The 20771-nt window shown below is 36.6% G+C and overlaps 1 protein-coding gene across 2 annotated transcripts in view; it reads right to left on the reverse strand.

Annotated features, from left to right (window-relative positions):
• LOC141432422 (ecdysone-induced protein 78C-like) overlaps window positions 1-19124 on the reverse strand; it is a 50878-nt gene extending 31754 nt beyond the window's left edge. Inside the window, exons 1-2 of one of the 2 annotated variants that reach the window (XM_074093985.1) lie at window positions 18830-19124; window positions 9836-9879 (exon numbers count right to left, since the gene is read on the reverse strand). In XM_074093985.1, coding sequence (XP_073950086.1) covers window positions 9836-9879; window positions 18830-18891 — 106 coding nt within the window. In that variant the 5' untranslated portion in view covers window positions 18892-19124. Of the gene's footprint in view, window positions 1-1684; window positions 1866-9835; window positions 9880-18829 lie in introns of those variants that run through there. The other variant, XM_074093979.1, reaches the window with a different exon arrangement.
• Window positions 19125-20771: the final 1647 nt, after the last annotated feature.

Genomic DNA, 20771 nt, shown 5'->3' on the forward strand with positions numbered 1-20771 from the left:
GCAAATTCAGAAACCTGCCAAGTGCGAGTAGAAATTCCATATAGCCAGTGTCAGACCACTTGTAGTTCATAATCATAACTAATAGAGTTACGCTGACAGACAAACTACAAAGTTTAATCATATTTCTCATGTGTGACCGGATTTTTATTTGTTGAATTGCAATACATTGTGTCTATATCATTCTGAGTTTGAGATTTGTATGTTTGAACGTTATGGAGATAGAGGAAAATGTTTAATTATTATCAAATAAATAACAAAAACCGGTCATAGAGGTGCATAAATCGATCTCAGGGAACACATTTAAACATTGTAAAAAAATACTTTTCATGATTGGTTTTTAAATTAATTTACTTCTGTTATTTGTTGTTGGAGCGGCAATATAAATAAATGTTATGTGTAAATTCTCGAGATACAAACCTGTGACAAATATCCAGACAGCAGTGAAACGACAGTGTTAAGTTTATCACCTCTTGGAACTAATACTACAGTGTTCTGTTAATTTTTGCAACAATATTACCGTTAATGTCCCAGTCAAAGATATATAGGACATATCCTATTTACACATAGAATTAACAGATAACCAAAAAGACAGACTCACAAAAGCGTACATATTCCTTAAAGGGATCTCTTCCAGTTAACGTTATGTTAAGAAGCATCTGCTTAACTACAACATAAAGATGAATTCCGGGACTTGGTCTTCCTACGAGTAGATACTATAAACGAAGTCAAATTCAATTTACCTTAATTTAGTTTTGGTTTGGCTTTGGCAGTTAAGAATGTCGCAAGTGCAAAAAATAAGTGAAAGTAATGCAATGACCAAATAAGTTATAAAGTGTTATGAAAGATAGAAATATCACCATGCCTATATTTATAATTGGGAACTGCGGAGGGTAAACAAGTTTCATATTTAGTTGATAAATACTTGTGGCATAAATTGTTGTCTTTTAACATTTTTCGCTTCAATGATAAGTGCACCAGTAAATGTACTGAATGGTAGACTAATATGTTGTCGTCAACGTAAGTTCACTTTAAAACTTTATACAAGATATTACACCAATATTAAAATTTGAGCGTGACTTTTTGAGACGCAAGCAAAGCAGAGCAATAAATAAGAGAGCGAAAATTGACAGTGAAGTACAAATAATAAACAGGGTCGTGTAAAAATAGGAACTTATTCAACTCTGCAAACATATGTACAGCGGCCTTAATACGTCGAAATAAGAAGCTGTAGATTAGATCGGAATGATATGTTTTTGAGTGGTTACAATAGATTATTTTTGCATTTGACTGTACCTTTATAGTCATATTGAATTTGACACTTTCCTTTGCGGGACACCAACGGGACACAGACCAAATATTTTTATTCTTATAGCAAGCAGGCTTGTAACTTTTTATGTATAAGGGGGTTATTTATTTTATACGTAGCCCAGAAACGCCATTCTCAGGAAGTAGGTATATTATAACATGACGCGATAAATATTGTTTAATATATAGCAGAAAGTAAATTAAAACTAATCTAAAAATCAGAAGGAAATGAATACAATAAGTACAACAAAAAAAATCTTAATCTTGCTCGAACTACCTTTTTTGGTAACGTTTCTACTTACTTACCAATTAATTTACGTAATGATACATAATGAACTTTTTGTAGGTAGATACCTATTAATTGATAAACACAACACACCTTGTTTCGGTGGCGGGGCGGGCGCGACGCCGTCCTTATCAAAAAAAGTGAGTGCGAACCCTTCGCCCTCGATGGTCAAGGGCGGGGAAGTGCCGCGTGCGGGCGGGCGGCCCTTCCATAAGTCCATGGTGCGCGCATGTCCGCCTAACGCCGGCGCCTGTAGTGACCTGCGCGTGCGCCGGCCCTCGTCACAAACCGCGCACTGAGCTTTCCTCAAGCTCGCGACTTGCTTTCGAAAACCTGTGAAGCGAAATATGTATAAAAAGATTTTGAGGGGCCCGTAGCGTAGCGATCTGCTTCCAATAAACAGTTGGTACTAGCAAACACAAAGTATTAAAGCGTCCGGGATATGTCTGAAGTCTGAAGACGGACCAAATTTCACTAAAACTGATATACTTACAAAGAGTGTGTCTTCTGTCTCGTGTTTTGTGGTATGTCTGGATATAGATAGTTGTTTTATTTCACACTTTCTTGACTGTACTTAGGTACATTTTCTAAAACTGGATTTAAGAATCCAAGTACCGCATACATAAGTAAGTAGACTTCTACTAGTGTATAATTATTTTACTTTACCATACTTTAATATTTTCGAGAATACGTATTACCTATAAGTAAAGTTCTACTTAGGCGTAATGATACAAGACGACCTGTTACTTCTTTCTACGTTTCTAGCGTGTAATACACATGTTATACTAGTGAAACTAGTGTTAAATATTCTAAGAAAATAACAAATAACAATTTCTAGGTTTTTTTTTCGGCTTTTGTCCCGAAGGAACCCTAATGTACGATGCTTCCCGCGGCCGTGCTCGGTTCGGACTCTGCAGAATCGGTAGGCAGTGAGAGTTTTTTCAATTCGCCATGGGATTTTGCTTATACCGAATAATACGGATATACTCTTCCAAGCGTAACAACTGATTTTACTTATACTTCTTATACAACTCTTTTTGTTCGAAATACATCATTTCATAGAGACACTAGCTGTTGTCCGCGACTCCGCCCGCGTAGAAGTATGAAAAATAGTTCACGTCCTATTCTCAGACCTACCGAATATACACAAGAAAATCATTAAAATCGGTCAAGTCATTTCGGAGAAGTTTGGTCACAAATACTAACAAGAGAATTACTAATGTCAAAGCACATGAACCTAACCTGTGCTGGATCTAGTTAGTTGAATGAAAATGAAATATACCTACCTACATCTTTGTAACAGATATACCTATCAAACTTAGCTTAAACGATGGAACGAGAGTAAAAAGAACCTTGTCATTATATTCTTGATTGATTATTCCACAACCCTTCGTGGCGGGTAGCAAAAAAAAGCTACATTATAATGAATACGTCATGCAAGTGTACCTATGACGTTCGCGAGTGGTAGACCCTGTCTCGGCGCCCGCACGGCTCACAGGCGTCAAAACACCCAATACGCATATTTATTATGTTAATACAACTCGTGTTAAACGACTTGGATACAATTTACAATAAAGTTAAATCCGTAAAAAATAATAGGAACATACACAGAATATATATTTTTGTAACCTTTTTGTACAATAAAGAGTAAGTATAAACAAACAAAACAAACAAACAAAAATGTGTTTTCTACGGGCATAAAAGTTACGACTTGGAGTCGACAAAATTAAGCTAACCGAACGAATACAACAATTAGCTCTACGTGTTATTCAATTTAAAAAATATTAGTTATTCATATTAATGTTTGATTTGTGATCAAAAATCTGTGTATAACGCAATATTTCATGCTTTCAACCTAAACACTTCGCATTAAAAACTCTGAAAATGACATTCTTGATTAAATAGCAACGTATTTCGCTTTATTTATAGGGAAGAATTAGGTAAAAATGCCCTTATGACTTGCAGGTCGATCTCAGTATACCGGACCCAATCCACTAAATTTCGCTCCGACGAATTTGACGGACGGAAACAGTGTGGAATATATAACAGAAATCGATACAAAAAAAGAAGCCATTGAATTTCAAATGATTATATAATGGTGGCCAATTTGAAATGATGTAGGGAATCGGTCAAGTACAGCTGTGCCTAGATTTTGTTACTAGGGACTACCTACTGAAACTTAAATAGCAATGTTCTAGACTGTAGAGCTTTGATACGTGTGATACTGATACACAAACGGCTTGTAGGTAACGCGTAAGTTTCAGGATATATGAATTTTATATCAACTAAGGAAGGTGGAAGCTGTCTGTTATGGTGACCTAGCTAGTACTTATCTAAAAGCTGCAAACACCATTTGTCCTTTTTGCTATCTCTCTACTTGTAGTATGTACTTATATAAAGTTCCCGTGTCACAGTGTTTGTGACCAAACTCCTCCGAAACGGCTCGACCGATTTTTATGAATTTTTCTGTGTATTTTCGGTAGGTCTGAGAATAGGACGTAAACTATTTTTCATACTTCTACGCGGACGGAGTTGCGCGCAACAGCTAGTTAGTATATATAAATGAAAACAAATCACTGTTTCCCTTACCTAATGATATCATAATTTGAGAACGACTTTACTAATTTGATCCATATTTTTTTATAATGTTCTTACTTACGGAAAAAATTAAGAAAGTTGCGCATAAAATAAGAAAATTTAACATAGTAGATACAACCGCTAGGATTAGATATGAAATTTGGCGCGGGGTTTTTATGCAGCTCTAATAACAGAATCACGATGTATTTTTTGAGAATTCCCTCGGCAATTTTTGGGCATCCCGGAATTTAGATGAAATTAGGTGCCTATGTACTACAAAGTGGAAGTCTGGATTAGCACATATACTTTTGATCCCAAAATTCCCATGAGATCGGGATAAAGTTCCAAAATTTCAACTCGGTTTAATAAGCTGCCTTAATGGAACTCAAGATGTACTTACCTAATTTTTAGTAATTTTTGTGAAATCTTGGAATTTTAGTGCCATGCGTAATGGTTTACGCGAACCCGCGGGTAAAAGCTAGTATACCCAACATATTTCCGCTGTCAAGTAGATTTCGATATCTGCTTAGGTCAAAAGCACTGTTGCAAACAGCTCTGGCAATGGTCTCCTACAACATCGTCCGAATCTTCTTCTATCTTCTTCTCTATCTAATAAAAATGAATCGTAAAATGTGTTGCTAAGCGCTAAACTCGGGAACGGCTGGTCCGATTTTACTTATTCTTAATTTGTTGCGTTCGTCATTGTCAGGAGAAGGTTTTTATGGAAAATACAACGGGGGCGAAGCCGCGGGCAACAGCTAGTTATAAATAAAAACAGCTAGCTGGAACATCGAGCTTGCATGCTTTGCTTAGATCTGTGTACCTACTCGTAGCTGCGCGTGCGGCGCACGGTGCTGTATACGCGACGCGATGGCCGCTTGCGCCGTGTTGCCTCTATTATGGCGAAGGCGTTAGCGCAGGAAGCAAACCTTACGCAGGTCATTGAACTGAATATACCTGTTAGATTTGCAGCAACTAGCTAAAACAGACCCTATTCTATTTACGGTGCGGAAGAGGATCCACGAACATAGTTATGGTATCTAATGAAACGTGTTTTATGCAGAGGGCTTAGCAAATCGATTCATATTCAAGAGTGAATACAGCTGGATTTAACTTGACCGAGATTAAGGAAGTTTCTGCAAAGGTAATATAACATTTGCTGGTTGGCTTGCTTGTCTCATAAGATTTGCCGATACGCACCAAGAATATAAAAACAAAAATGGGATCTTAAATAAATACAGCATTAATGCTTTTATGGGTATTTATTCAGAGAACCATCTGGAACCAGAAAAGGTAGAATGACAAAACGGATTTGCTGTGAATAACTAAGTAGGTACATGTTGCAGAAAAAATATGAAGAGAAGTAATTAAAATGGTTAACAGTTTTTCAATTTAGTTAGAAAAAAAAACCGTTAAATCATTTAGACGGCATATAAGTAAACAAAATGAAACTCAAGCTGCAAACCTTGTTCCTTTAATAATATTATAATGGTCAACAATTTAAACCAATATTCAGTCAACAGTTAACTTGTAATATTATGTATCTAATTTACAAATGTTTCCTGGCTATAATTTCTAACCACCAAGCCACATTGGCATATCGAACATATTTATATGTTAAACATCCTAAACCTAAGCAGCGTTTTCTCCAATAATTGCGAGGAATATGTTTTTCATTAACCAATATAATAGCAACATTTCATTTAGGTACCTCGCCTCGCTCCGCTCAGCTGTTTCCACCAAAGATGTGCTGTGCGTGGATGTGTAAATGAAGCGTTTCTATTGGTTAACGAAAAACACATCCCTCGCAATACATCTTACACAATATTGGTGGAAACATAGCTTTAACCATTAACCAAAAATACCACTTTAAAAAGTAGGTACCTAGTAATTAAAAATCACCTCTGGTGGTCACAAGTTGAGATACGAGTAGGTGCGGTGAATTAGGTAAGTATAACATTAAATTAGGTTAGAGTCGCGCCAAGGTGCGAAGCGCCATAATTATAATGAAGTACGTTAAATAAGAGGTTCTTTATGCGCAGCTCCACGGTTTTTATGGCCTATCATCATTAAAATCTCTTCAACATATTAAGCTGAAACATTAAGTAGGTACGTTCAGTCCAGATTGTCAAGTATAGGGAAATAATAAAATAATCTAATTACAATATAATAACAGCAAAATATATATTTTATACTATTTATTATTTTACCTTAATACATTTTGTGCATGATAAGTACCTAAAGTTTTTTTATTAAATTTAGCCTCGTAAGTCCTGACTTTTTTATCATACCACAGATCATACATAGTTCTACAGACCGAACCGAGAATCCTGTTTTTTGATTTTTCATATTACTTACATATTTATATTTAAAGTTCATATTTAATTGAAATTTTGTACTCCGCCAAGTACATTCAGCAGTTATTCTTATAACTGATTTGTATTTTGTGAAGTACACGAGGACTTACTTTTGCTGACCTTGAGTTCACATAAGGACAAACTTTTTTGGATCACGGTTTACTCCAGTTAAGTATTTTTTCTTACGCACGAGCGCATTTTTAATCAAACGAGGAAGCGCAGCTTCCATTTGATAGAGGAGGGGGGGGGGGGGGGTTCTCCACTTCCGTTGGCAAAAGTCGTCATAAATAGACATCAGAAGAAGGATTTTCAATGTTACCACAGAAACATACTTTATACTTATGCTTAGATCCCACAACTTCGTCTAATTCAAAAAACCAAATCCGCGAATTTTTTTACCTATCTTTTCGGGTACCTCTAATGCAATTTTTCGGAATACAACTATTATATATATCTAGGGTCTAAAATGATCTCCACACCAAATTTCATCTAAATCGGTTCAGCGGTTTAAGCGTGCGGAGTATCAGCTGGTAACAGACGGCGGAGTTAATTTCGCATTTATAATATTAGTAAAGTTGGTATCAAAGAGCTGGTAAAGATAATTGAAACCAATTAATGAAACGTGCGAGTTGCAAGTTTCATCACGCGACTGCCTGGAAATATCCCCTCGTCGTGGGTGCATCGCACTAATAACTCGATAGCTAAAAGCTGGTGTTCAATGCAAGCGATTTTTTAAGACGTAAAATATATACCTACTGTGAATTTTTAGATGGAATTTTTTAAACGTCCCAAGCAGATTGTCACTAAATGAATAAAGAAAATAGTACACATATCTTTTTTATGCATTTTACGCACTTAAATACAAGTAGGTAGGCAGGCATTACAATTCTGATATTGTTGGTATACAGAGGAATCTAGTGAAAAGTATATAGGTGAATTCCTTATTACTCAGAAAAAATATGACATGTATTGCAAAATAGCAAACATCATTAGAAAAAAGATTTAAATGACATATTTCACTTTTGTCAAGTGTTATAAGTTTAACCGTGTGTCTGTGTCTGTGTGTTTGTGTTTGTCTGTGGCACCGTAGCTCTTAAACGGGTGGACCGATTAGAATTCGTTTTTTTTTCAACACACCACCAGTAGGTATACTCTTGAAAAAATAATAGCAGATATGTCCTGTTTGATTCCTTTTGATCAGTATTTGATTCTACATAAAATGCAATGGTGGCAACACGATGAGCTGATGCTGCAGCCAGGATATCCAACACACTAGAACACTTTAAAAAAAATATACCAGTTTAAAATACATGAAATAAAAAAACTTAAATTTAAATTTTAAAAAGCCCCCAACACAAAAAAACACCAGCAAAAATAAAAAAAGGCCGAAAAAAACTCCGCCAAAAAATACAACTAAAAAGTAAAAAATAATTATGCACTACGTACCTAGCTGTTGCCCGCGACAACATCTGCGAAGAATTCGTTTATCCCTATCCCGCGGGGACTATGCTGATTTCCCGCAAAATTAGCCTAAGTTAATTTAGTATAAGTACCTACCTAGTATTTTTTTTTATCTAAGCGTCATCGGTGTCGGGGGACCGCTAAGGTTAACAGGAAACTAAAGTACATATGTTGTATTTTTTAAAGTATTAACCTTAGCGGTCCCCCGACACCGACGGCGCTTAGATAAAAAAATATTACTAGGTACTTATACTAAATTAACTTAGCCTAATTCTGCGGGAAATCAGCACAGTCAAAGCGGAATAGGGATAAACGAATTCTTCGCAGATGAAGTCGCGGGCTACAGCTAGGTAGTGCATAATTATTTTTTACTTTTTAGTCTTGAACTATTTTATTGTCCGTTATCATTTCTGAAACACTGTGTGACTGTCCACCTTCAAGTAGATTTATACTTCCTCTTTTGTTCCGCGCATCTGGTATCACAGAGTACTTAGTATCTAAATTTAACAAATAATTTAACCTAGCCTTTGGTTACTTCACTGATGTCTTGCAAGTTAATTCTGATCCATTTTGTTTATGTTTGACATGGAAATTTTGCAGAGTAGATCACGGTTTTCCGGATGGTCGCGGTTTTGACGTGATGTAAAAGATGTAAAAGCGTTCAACAGCTAGAGAAATGCTTGAGATAAGGTATCTACCAACTCGCTTGCCGTGTGGCGCGATCCGCTTGCCGGCAAGTTTACAACTCCAGGTAGGCAACAACTGGAGTCGAAGCGTTTTTCTCAACGGACCTATAAGGTGCTTGAACTTCGTTAAAACATGAGGGATTGCTTGTTATAACAATTACTTTATTTGATAGCGGAAGCATTATATTTGCTACCCCACATTAAGCAATGTTTAGGTACTTGTCTAACATTGTTGTCTCGAAAATACAAACGGAGACTTGGATGCACAGAAAAACCAGAAAAGAGACCAGCGCTGGGAATCGATTTTCTGGTTTTTCTGTGCATCCATGTCTCAGTTTGTATTTTCGATATGGTTTTCACGGGATACTGCAAAAAGAGTCCAAAAAACCAATCATAACATTGTTGTGACTTTGCTATGTTAGACTTAGGGGCTGTTTCACCATCCTTTGATTAGCGTTAACCGACGGTTAAATGTGATGCCGTTTCCGTCTATTCGAACAAAACAAATAGAGACGGCAACACACCTAACCGCCAGTTAACACTAATCAATGGATGGTGAAACAGCCCCTTAATGTTATAGATGATACATTAAATGAATATTGAGCTAACGCCTTCGGTATCCAAATGACCTGAAATGTATATTTCAGAATCATTTTTTTTTTAATTTATGACGGTGGAAGCATTCTACACTTCCACTGGACGTAGGTATAGTTAAGTGTTTAGATTTGTAACTAAGGGACTCTATACATCCCTGTATTATTATTATTCTTTTTTTGTAATTTTTTCTTTAATTATACTGTAGTTTTTAAGTATTTTATTTATAATTATTTTATTTAAAAAAAAAAGACTGCCAAGTTTCTTGCGGCCGGCGCATTCTTCTTGGCAATAATGATTTTAATTTTGTATTTGAATAAAAGTCTGAAAACTTGTACATCTTAGGGATCTAGAATAAATACCAAATGGGCCTTGGATTCCTTGTCATGCCATGAATTAGTAGTGCTATATTTGGATTCGTTAAACCTGTGTTGGGGAGTGCAATTCCCGACATTTTGACACTACTTTACCCTGGGCTGATGGTTAATTCGGGGTTATAGGTATGGCTAGCTCTAAACCACGCAAGCGTATGTGCCGTATAATCAAGTAATAGATTGTACTGTAGGTACCTGGTGAATTTGCTGGCTCCGGCGAACTGGGCTCTTCTTTAAAGCTGCGAACAATAAATTGAAAAAATTAACGATCGTTGACACTGCTTCCGAATGTAGCAAGTTATGACTACCTATATACCAAACTAGATACATATACTCGTTATATCCTGATTTATTTGTAAGTTACTCTGGCCTTTAATAATCTTTTCTCAAACATGCTCGGAAATGTATGCGTTAATGTCACAAAATGGAGACATGAAGTTTCTCATTTATGGCTCCCTACCACCTCCCTACATAACTTCTTGGCCTAGGTAATGAAATATGTATGAAAATCCATTATTGTCCGCTGCTCTAACTTTTTAAATTTGCTTACTAACATTAAACTGACAAAGAAAAAATTACAAACAACCAACCACCACTCTGTAAGCATTTGCGATATTGCGATGCGATGCGATGCATGGATGGATGGATGGATGGAGGCATGCATGGATTCATGGACGGACGGACGGACGGATGGATGGATGAAATATTTCCTCACATTGTTTGAGAAAAGCACTATACAAATTTCGGCCAGAACAGGGATTGCTGGACTCGTTTTATCCGGCCTCGTCTACGACTCGGCCTTCTACTCCGAACTCGTCCCTTAATCCCTTACTTCATGACCTCTGCAGTAATGTACTATTATGTAAGAGTAATAAATACCTAAAAAACTGAACAGCTAAAGAAAACTGGAGGGCTGTCTTCCAGTCTCATGCCAGTAGAAAACGACAATGCTTTATTTAGGCTTCGCTCAATAATTCTAAAAATATTTGCCCTCTACTTTGTTTGCGAAATCACTTCGGTGTCCTGTAGTAACTTGGCTTTTTTAGTGTTTCCTTGGTTTAAAATTTTGGGATACACAAAATAAGAAACGAAAATTTTTTTTTAAGAAGTTATATAATCAAAATTATGATTTCTTTAAACGGAATAAAAGTAGGGAAGACGCCGTACAAGCACATTGAAACAAAAATTGTTCGTTGTGAACCGTTAACTTTTTTCGTGTCTACAGACAGAAAAGACGGGAACAAAATTTTACGAACGACCCTATTTTTACCCGACTGCAAAGAAGGAGGGTTATTTACTACTAGCTTTTGCTCGCGGCTTCGCCCGCGTGGAATTCGGTTATCACGCGCTGTTCCCTAGGGAACTGTGCATTTTTCCGGGATAAAAGTAGCCTAAATATGTCACTCTGGCTCATGAAACATCTCTATGCCAAAAATCATATGATATTTCGATGAGACGGATAAAAATACAAACATTCTTATTTATAATATTAGTTAGTACGGAAGTTAATCATTTAGATCTAGCGTCTGTTTCAGACGAATTTGGCGTAATCTGTAGGTATTCCATCGGCGTGTACCTATATAAACAAGCGTGACGACACATTGCCGGTGCATCGGGACGGGACGGGAGTACGTCATAACTTAGGTTAGGTCTACTCCAATAATTATTCGCGATAGGGTTTTATATTCTTTAAAAAACCGGTCAAGAGCGTGTCGGACACGCCCAAAATTTTTCTTGAAAGATTGATATACTTACTGACTACCATCCAAAATTTTTCCACCCACCGGTTTAGATTTTAGAGGGGGGGGGACGCTCGTTTGTAATGAAAATTTGCACTTTAAAGTTGAATATTTCGCAAACAAATCACTGAACCGCAAAATCGTATAAACAAACCCCTAATGGTTATACCCCACACTATAGGGTTGGATTGGATGAAAAAAAAAAAACACCTGCACCTTACGTCTATGGGAGGTACAATAAAAAAATTGTTTTTGAATTTGTAATTGTATCATTTTGTTGGCATAGTTTACCTATACATCCGTGCAAAATTACAGCTTTCTAGCATTGATAGTTCCTGAGCAAAGCCGCGGACGGGTGTCTAGACAGACAGACAGACATGGCGAAACTATAAGGGATCCGTTTTTGCCATTTTGGCTCCGGAACCCTAAAAACGAACAGGTAAATAATAGGATATTTTTTATCCCGAAAAAAATTGCCATTCCCAAGGGATGACCAAAAGTTTGTTTTTGTATTCTAACCGCTGAGCTGACTGCTGATGAATGCACATTACAGAAACGTTTTTTTAATAATGTGTTAAAAAGCATGCTTGCTTGCTTGCTGCACCATTTCTTGCATAATCACATGCTTGCTTGCATGCTTGCTTGCATGCTTGCTTGCATGCTTGCTTGCATGCTTGCTTGCATGCCTGCTTGCATGCCTGCTGGCATGCTTGCTTGCATGCTTGCTTGCATGCTTGCTTGCATGCTTGCTTGCATGCTTGGTTGCATGCTTGCTTGCATGCTTGCTTGCATGCTTGCTTGCATGCTTGCTTGCATGCTTGCTTGCATGCTTGCTTGCATGCTTGCTTGCATGCTTGCTTGCATGCTTGAATGCATGTTTGCTTGCATGCTCGAATGCATGCTTACTACTAGCACTATTTCTTGCAAAATTACATGCTTGCTTGCATGCTCGAATTCATGCTTGCTTGCAGTATTCCTTGCATAATTACATGCTTCCTTACATGCTTACTTGCATGCTTGCTTGCATGCTGACTTGCATGCTTACTTGCACGCTTGCTTGCATGCTTGCTGCATGCTTTAATGCATGTTTGCTTGCTTGCTCGAATGCATGATTGCTTGCACTATTCCTTGCATAATTACATGCTTCCTTACATGCTCACTTGCATGCTTGCTTGCATGCTGACTTGCATGCTTACTTGCACGCTTGCTTGCATGCTTGCTTGCATGCTTGAATGCATGTTTGCTTGCATGCTCGAATGCATGCTTGCTTGCACTATTCCTTACATACTTACATGCTTGCTTCCATACTAGAATGCAGCTTTGAATGCATGCTTGCTTGCATGCTCGAATGCATGATTGCTTGCACTATTCCTTGCATAATTACATGCTTGCTTGCATGCTTGCTTACATGCTCACTTGCATGCTTGCTGGCTTGCTTGCTTGATTGCTTGCTTCTTTGAAATGTTAATGGTTAACGCGAGCGAAGCCGCGGGTAAAAGCTAGTATTATTATACAAGGTGTTAATTAAATTACTGAAAGCCAGAAAGCAGTTTCCTCAGAATCGAGAGTAGAGTCGATTACACTGTATTAAATTAAATACTTAAATCCCTTTTTTTGTGTCCAGTCTAAAAGCTACGACTGCATCAGGCGCCAATTAAATATTTTAGCAAGGTTACATATTATTGCGATAATTTAATACTGGCCCTTTTGCTGTAAATGTGATTGTGTGATTTTCTCCTAAAAACGTCAAAAGCGCAACTGACAAATACAAATCATGAGTGAAGACTTAGAAATGAAGAAGAATACGTACTAATATACTGACTTAGCCAAACACAAGAATACTTATATCTTTTAAAATAATGAAGGTATTCAAAACTAAGTGCGGTCAACTAAACTAGAATAAAATGAAAAAACATTTTTGGGGTGTCTAATGTTGTGGACCAAGTGATAAATTGGTCATTTTTCATAATACATGAGCATGATTGTAAAATGGCCAATTTGAGATGGCAATTTGATAATAATTACTTTATTATTGGCAATTTGACTATAAATTAATTCTTTAATTCTGGCTCTATATATATACTAGCTTTTGCCCGCGGCTTCGCTCGCGTTAAATTTGAGTTAACATAGATTTACTTTCTATTTACGATCCTTTTTTTCCTGTTTTGATTGATTTTTCGGAGGATTATGTGGCGGATACAGACAGTCGTTGTTTTAGACAGATGGAGCAAATTATTGGAATTCAAAAATCGACCCAAGTAATCATAATTCGTACAAACTTTGAACTTCTGTTTAACATATTCAGGGGTGGAATTCCAGAAAACGTTAATGTGCCTATATGTGTTTCTTTTGCCCGCAACTTCGTAAGGGAGACCGTGGAGAGTTGTGACAGAGGAGAGTAGTGACAATGCCGCTTTTTAAGAACTTATTAACTAAACTTACTAACTACTTGTAAAGCGAGCTTGCAGTAGCACGCGTTTGATAGTTTGAGACGAACTAAAAAACGCGCGCTATTGCGAGCTCGCTAGCAGTTAATAAGTAAGTTGCAAGAAATCGACGTTGTCATTACTCTCCTCTGTCACAACTCTCCTCGGTCTCCCCTACACGATATAGGATAATTTCCGCGGTAGAAGAATACGTGAAAGAAAGAAGAAAAAAAGCTACTCTGTCCCTGATTGAATTGAAACAGGCTTATTTTATCCCGGGAAATCGCATAGTTCCCGCGAGATAGATATGACCCTTTCGATCAATTAAAAAAAACACTTGCAGTAATAGAAAGCTACTTTTTTGACTGACATTGGCTACCTATTTTTTCCTCGGGAAAATGCGAAATTCCCTGGAGATAGAAATAAGTGATTTCAAAGTTAAATATCTCAAAAACGGCTGGACTGATTTTAATAAAACCTGTCTAAGAATCATCGCTAAATAACCTGCTATCAAATAAAAAAAACCGCATTCAAATCGGTCCACCCGTTTAGGAGCTACGGTGCCACAGACAGCCAGACACACACACAGACACACATAGCGGTCAAACTTATAACACCCCGTTTTTGCGTCGGGGGTTAAAAATCTTTCACTAATAGAAAGCTACAGTTTTTAATTGACATAGGCTACGTTTATCCCGAGAAATTCTATTTTAAAATCCTTAATTTGTCAATCTAAGACAATGTAAGTATCATTCTATTATTGCAAGAATTTTAAAATCTGCCACGAAATTGAATTCACCTTCACCTTTCTCGAGCTTTTAGAAACTCATAATTAGGTGAAGCGCGGACAGATGCCCGGACCTAACAGCATAAGAAAACGCACCATAAGCGTGTTTTAACAACCTAATAGCGCCATCTATCGGAATCCGCGGGTAACACAGTTTAGTTTGTATGTTTAAATGTTTTTGTTTTTAGGGGATTAGGGGGAATTAAAAAAAAATCTTGACGCAAGATTTTTTCGTGTACTTATTACAAAGAGTCTGTATACCAATTTTCAGATCTCTACCTTGAAAACTGAAGAAAGTCCCATACAAACCTTCACCCCCTTTTAAGGGGGTTGGGGGCAGATTTCAAAAAAAAATGATGCACGTATTTTATGTTAGTATCTATCAAAGAGTCCGCATACGAATGTTTAGCTTTCTACCTTAAAAACTGCGGAAAGCTCCATACAAACTTCAACCCCCTATTTTAGCGGGGTGGGGGGTTACAAAGAGACAAAAAGTTGCCTATGTCACTCTCCGGACCATCAACTATCTCCACATAAAAAAAAAACACGTCGATCCATCGCTCCGTTTTGACGTGAAAGACGGACAAACACACAAACACACTTTCGCATTTTTACTAAGGAAATAATTAGCCTAGTCCATACTTGTTTGTCAATATGGTACTTGGACATTATCAGAATACACTTCGGAATTGAATGAAGACAAGCATGGGGAACAGTAAAACGCGGCCACTAGGTTAATGGAGTTAATAGTAGGCACATTCAAGGACGAGAATGAGTTTTTATACATCTTTTTACAGTGAGCAATTCAAGGAACGTTGGAGACTGAAACTTATGATTTGAATTGTAAACAAGAGTGTCGAAAATCGCTTATGCATTTATGTGTCTTACCGATACCTCGTGTCGGGGATACTGATTATATTTACAAAAAAAATACACACACTGGAATATATTTTTACCCAAAAATTTGTCATTTAAATTATTTTTAATGTTCTTTTTGGACAAGGCTGACCGTGTATCGGGTTGACATGAAAAACCGAAAACAAAAATACTTATCTACCTGCCTAACCTAATGCAGACCACCATAAGATTTTCATTATTGATAGTCATCAGAGAGTTAAATTCAACGATAAAAATTTAGTTTTATCAGATCAATAAGAAATATACTTTGCCTAGCTTTAGTTACTTTGTTTAGTAGTTTTGTCATTAAGGTAACGGCGCCTATTACCGGGGTATCGAAATCGACGGCCATCACCGCGGCAATTTAAAATACGCATTTTATAATCAAACCGATAGATTTCTTAAAAAATATATTTTACAAGATAAAAGCTTATTTAGTCGACTCACTGATTTATTAGCGCTAGTGTATGTGCATGAATCAAAGATCTTGCAATTCGTGATTTTCCGAAATGGCACCGACGGAAGAGGATTTGCCATACTAACGCGTGACACCACATACAAGCAGACTCGAATCTTATTTAGTGTTTTACAAAATATTTATGGCAATTGAACTAATGTTATGGTTTTTAAATGGCTTTTTATAGTTTTTTGTACGAGTTCTGAATACTTTTTGTATATTTTTTGGCCCGGAAATACGATTAAAATGGAAAATAAAATACAGCGGCGATAGGCGCCATTTTTAACTGTTGGTTGTAATACCGTGGTATATCACGGTAATAGTTAAAGTGGTATTTTTGGTTCTTCAAGCTTTATTTTTGGTATAAATTATCGTTTATATAATTTGTTACAGTTATTCCAATCTTGATCTATTCACGCTTTTAAAAAACTATTTCCGTGGTATGAAAAGTATTAACAAACTCTTATTTTTTAGCAAAAACTTCAATACTGAATTTGTAGTTTCTATAGAAACCGTTATTTTGCCAAGTTGTTTAAATATTGCGATGAAATTTTATATTTACTTACCAGTTATGTAATTTTGGTTATATGCAAGGATGTAATAAGTATATTTGATTTGTAATTCAAACACAACTCTATCCTATAGTTTTTATAGGTCGGAATTAGATTTTACAATACTCCAAATTAAGCCAATTAACGATGGTATGATCGCATAACCCTCGGTAATAGAATGTTTGGGCATCTATTACCGACCCATTCAATTGTCTTTGGGTCGGTAATAGGTTCTTAAAGAAGTCCCTATTACCGAGTGACATTTTATTTTTCTGTTAAAATAATTCACATTTAGGGTACCGTAAATGCAGATTTTTTTGATAAAGTTGTGACTTTTACTCAGCATGCATACATCAAACTATAACTGGTGGCATAAGCATAATAAAATACAATGGGCTGGATACACTATTCGAATCAAACTTTAGTTTTTTATTTAAATTTTCTCAAAAAATATTTGGTGTACAATACATTATACAGAACCAAAGCCATTACCTTTTTTTAATCCCTCGGTATTAAGTTCCAAAACATGTGTCGCGTTCCTTTTACCGATGGTAGAAAATTGCCGTTTTTTTATACCCTCGGTAATAGAAGCTCAATTCGCGGTAATGGAATCACAGCCTGTCCATTACCACGGTAATAGAAGATTTGGGTATTTTGATTTCAATAATTATTTTATCAAATACTAATAACTAAAACGAGCCCAAAAAGTTAAGACACTGAAAGTTCAATAAACGCTCTTAAATAAAAAAAAAAATCTCGTTTGTTAAGGAGCTTTGATACCCTTAATTTTTGGGACTCATTTGAAAACTTCCTTAAGTACCACGGTAATAGGCGCCGTTACCTTATCATGAAAAGTAAAAAAACAATATTTTAGTTACCCTATCACGAAACACTTTTATACTTACATATTTAAATGCCATAATGCCATAACTAACTTTCTCAATAGTAGGTATGTGACTGTTTCACCTGTTAGATTATATAGAATACTCAGTAGTTTTAAGTAACCTTTGTAAACCAGTATGTCATGAATTTATGTTCATAGGCACGTTTCAATATTTTTCTCACAATAAAATTAATAAATGAAATACTGGTTATTTAGACAATAATGTAAAAGGAATGAAGTTAATTTAATATTTCTTTAATTTATTACACATCGTTGATATTATTACAAAAATAGTTAATTGAATATTTGTTTAAATAAGTTGCTTAACTACATGAGAGAACTGTCAACGCAGAGCTCTCTTGGCGGGAGTGGAAGAAACACGAGATTCATTTGTAATTCTTACTTGAAACATAATAATGCCATGTTAATGTATGTCTGCAGTTTTATTTAACTAGAAGAGAGTTTTCACACCAGTCCCTGATAAATTCGTGTTACTTACTACTTATCAGAGAACAGATTTGTCACACAGTCTCAGTTTTTTTTTGTCAAGACTAGTGTAACAGACTTGCATTTTTACAAGTTTTTTATACAATCTCAGATCGCATATTTTTACGTTAGGTTCAAACTTGCAAGTTACTTCTTTCGAAAGTATAGAAAGTTACGAATCAAAATACCTAACAGGAAAAAAGTCAGTGCCACTTCTCAGTCTGCCGCAATCCTAGCACCTGGAAGATAAACAGCGACCGACAGCGACAACAGGTAAGCACTTTTCGCTAGGTATTTTACCAGTTAAATAATAATTTATTTTTATATGTGGGTACGTATGAATATACTTATTAGCATATACGAGTAGGTACAAAACAGGAATAAATGGGGAATAATGTATGAAATATTGCCTGTCTTTCAGATTATCCGATCCGGTATTTCATACATTATATATACTTGCCCCGATGTCGTATCGGCGTCCGATACCGATATCGGATCTGAATACGCTCTAAGGTATGAAATGTGAGAACTTTTACGACTAAAAGAATATTGAGTTTTTATTTTTATATTGTGATTCAAAAAAATATTTAATTCGGACTATTGTACATTTGGCACACATCATCCATAATAATAGGTGTTAGTAATATACCTACGTCCTAAAATTTACATTCGAGTACCTATACATTTCCTAGTGAATTTTTACTCAGTTACAAGATGCAAACATAGGTGTACATCTTAGTAGGTATAAGGAAGCAGGACCGTCATGTACCACCAATATGGTCAAGGCACAAACATTTGAAGATCTGTTGTAGTTAGATTGATTAGACACACCGTCAAGGCCGTTCCTCAAGGCCATGGAAAAGTCCAGCTGATATTAATAATCGATCTCAGACCATTACCTACGTCACTATCACAAAGTTTTTTAATCCATTTGAATTCAATTAATGCTTTAAAAATACTTACGTGTACAAATCGTCTTCAATATTTGAGGAGCTCGTAGCTTCGACCAGCACAGAGCAGCTCATCACTATTTTTTATGTTAGTTTTGTGGGTCAAAAGACTTTTCCGATATTTACCGTAAGTATTAAAATATCTGCAATGCGATGGTTAATGCTATAGCCTGATTAGTTACATTTTACCTATAGGATATAGTGTCAAGCCCAGGCAGGACTTAAACAGATGCATAAGTAAAAATAAATCTTTCTGAATTCACAGTAAATTCCGGCGTTTGATAACCGCGTTTCGGAACTAAAATCTGTGTAGGCAGCCGTGGAGGACACCGGCCGCCCCCTTAACCTTGCTCGGGGGTAGTCGAAGCTTTGATATTTAGTTACCTTATAAATTTTTTGAGGTTGTTGAAAATTTTCAAAACGTTTAACATACTTCGTTCTGCGGACAACCGGACGGACAGCATCATCAATCATGGTTATCCACTATGGTAGAAAGTAGAAGCAAACTACGGAACCCTGAAGAATAGGCTATATAGGTATGTTAAGGACCAGTGATTAATAAGGGCATTATGTATAAAGCCCGGGCATTATGAGAATTATTAGTAGTTTAAGAGTAAATAGCAGCCTAAGGTATAAAATATACCAAAACTTGGAATATTCCTTACAAAATACGAAATCCTTAGAAAAATATTGCTTAATTTTTTCGTAATGGCTACGGAACCCTATCGCCGACTCGCTCATGGCCGGTTTTTTGTATTTTGTACGAACTTTGTTGTTGGTATTATTGGTACTTTGTCGATGATAGCCAAATTGACCAAATTCTATTGACGAAATTGGTTACATAGTCTATTTTGTGCGAATTTGGTTAGTCTTAGGTACCATAATATACTTTCATCACAGAATAGATAATAGTACAAGTACTTTCGTATAGGCTGGGCGCCTTTTCAAAGTTACATACTGCGGTCAGGGGTGCTGAAGGCGCATGCTCCACTTTAACCTTGGACGTACTTCCCGGTTCACGGGCAAAGCGCTGTCACCTGCCTACTAGGTCAATGTGTTTATAGTATAAAGTACTTCCGATCCGATATGTTGAATGATTTAGAGACCAAGACAAAAGAGTGTTTCGAGTTGTTCTTAATATCTGTAGCACGTTTTGACAAAAGATGAGCACGGTCTTTCTAGGTAAAAAAAAACCATGGGAGTTCGAAGCAATACGATACATCTGCTTCTGCTATTTGTAGGTACAGTAGGTACTTACATAGTAACCTACATTTCGACGTGAGAGACGGACAAACATACACACCCACACACACACACGCACGCACGCATTCACGCACGCACGCACGCACGCACGCACGCACACACACACACACACACACACACACACACACACACACACACACACACACACATATATTTTCGTATTTATAATATTAACGATAGCCGTTGTCCGCGACTCCGTCCGCGTAGTATTGATTTATCGCTATCCCGCGGGAACTATGCAATTTTCCGGGATCCCGGTTCTAGTTTTTAAACTAACTATGCTATGTCCTTTTCGAGGACTCAAACTACTTATCTGTATAATGAATTTTGTTTATATTGTAATCAAAATAAATCAATAAAACTAAAATATTTCACTTCCTCGCAATCTTAAATGAAAAGCAGTGTAAAACTCGAGCATCATTTCCCCCTCGACATCTATCGTCCAACCTTGCCGTACCGGCAAAGTCTAAGACCGGCTAGGGTGGCTATAGAGGAATGCGGCTATAGTGGCGAAGCGTTCATAGAACCTCATTCCCACCGGCTTGCGCTATATTGACAAAATACGACAGCAGGACGCTAATTATTTATGAAGGATGTGGGCGATCCTTACTTCGGCTTTACCACGGAAATATCTGACGCTACGCCATTGATAGGTATGAACGTCTTGGGTAAAATGGCTCGTTTTATGCTCT

This window comes from Choristoneura fumiferana, chromosome Z (genome assembly GCF_025370935.1).
Source record: "Choristoneura fumiferana chromosome Z, NRCan_CFum_1, whole genome shotgun sequence".
Lineage (NCBI taxonomy): Eukaryota > Metazoa > Arthropoda > Insecta > Lepidoptera > Tortricidae > Choristoneura > Choristoneura fumiferana.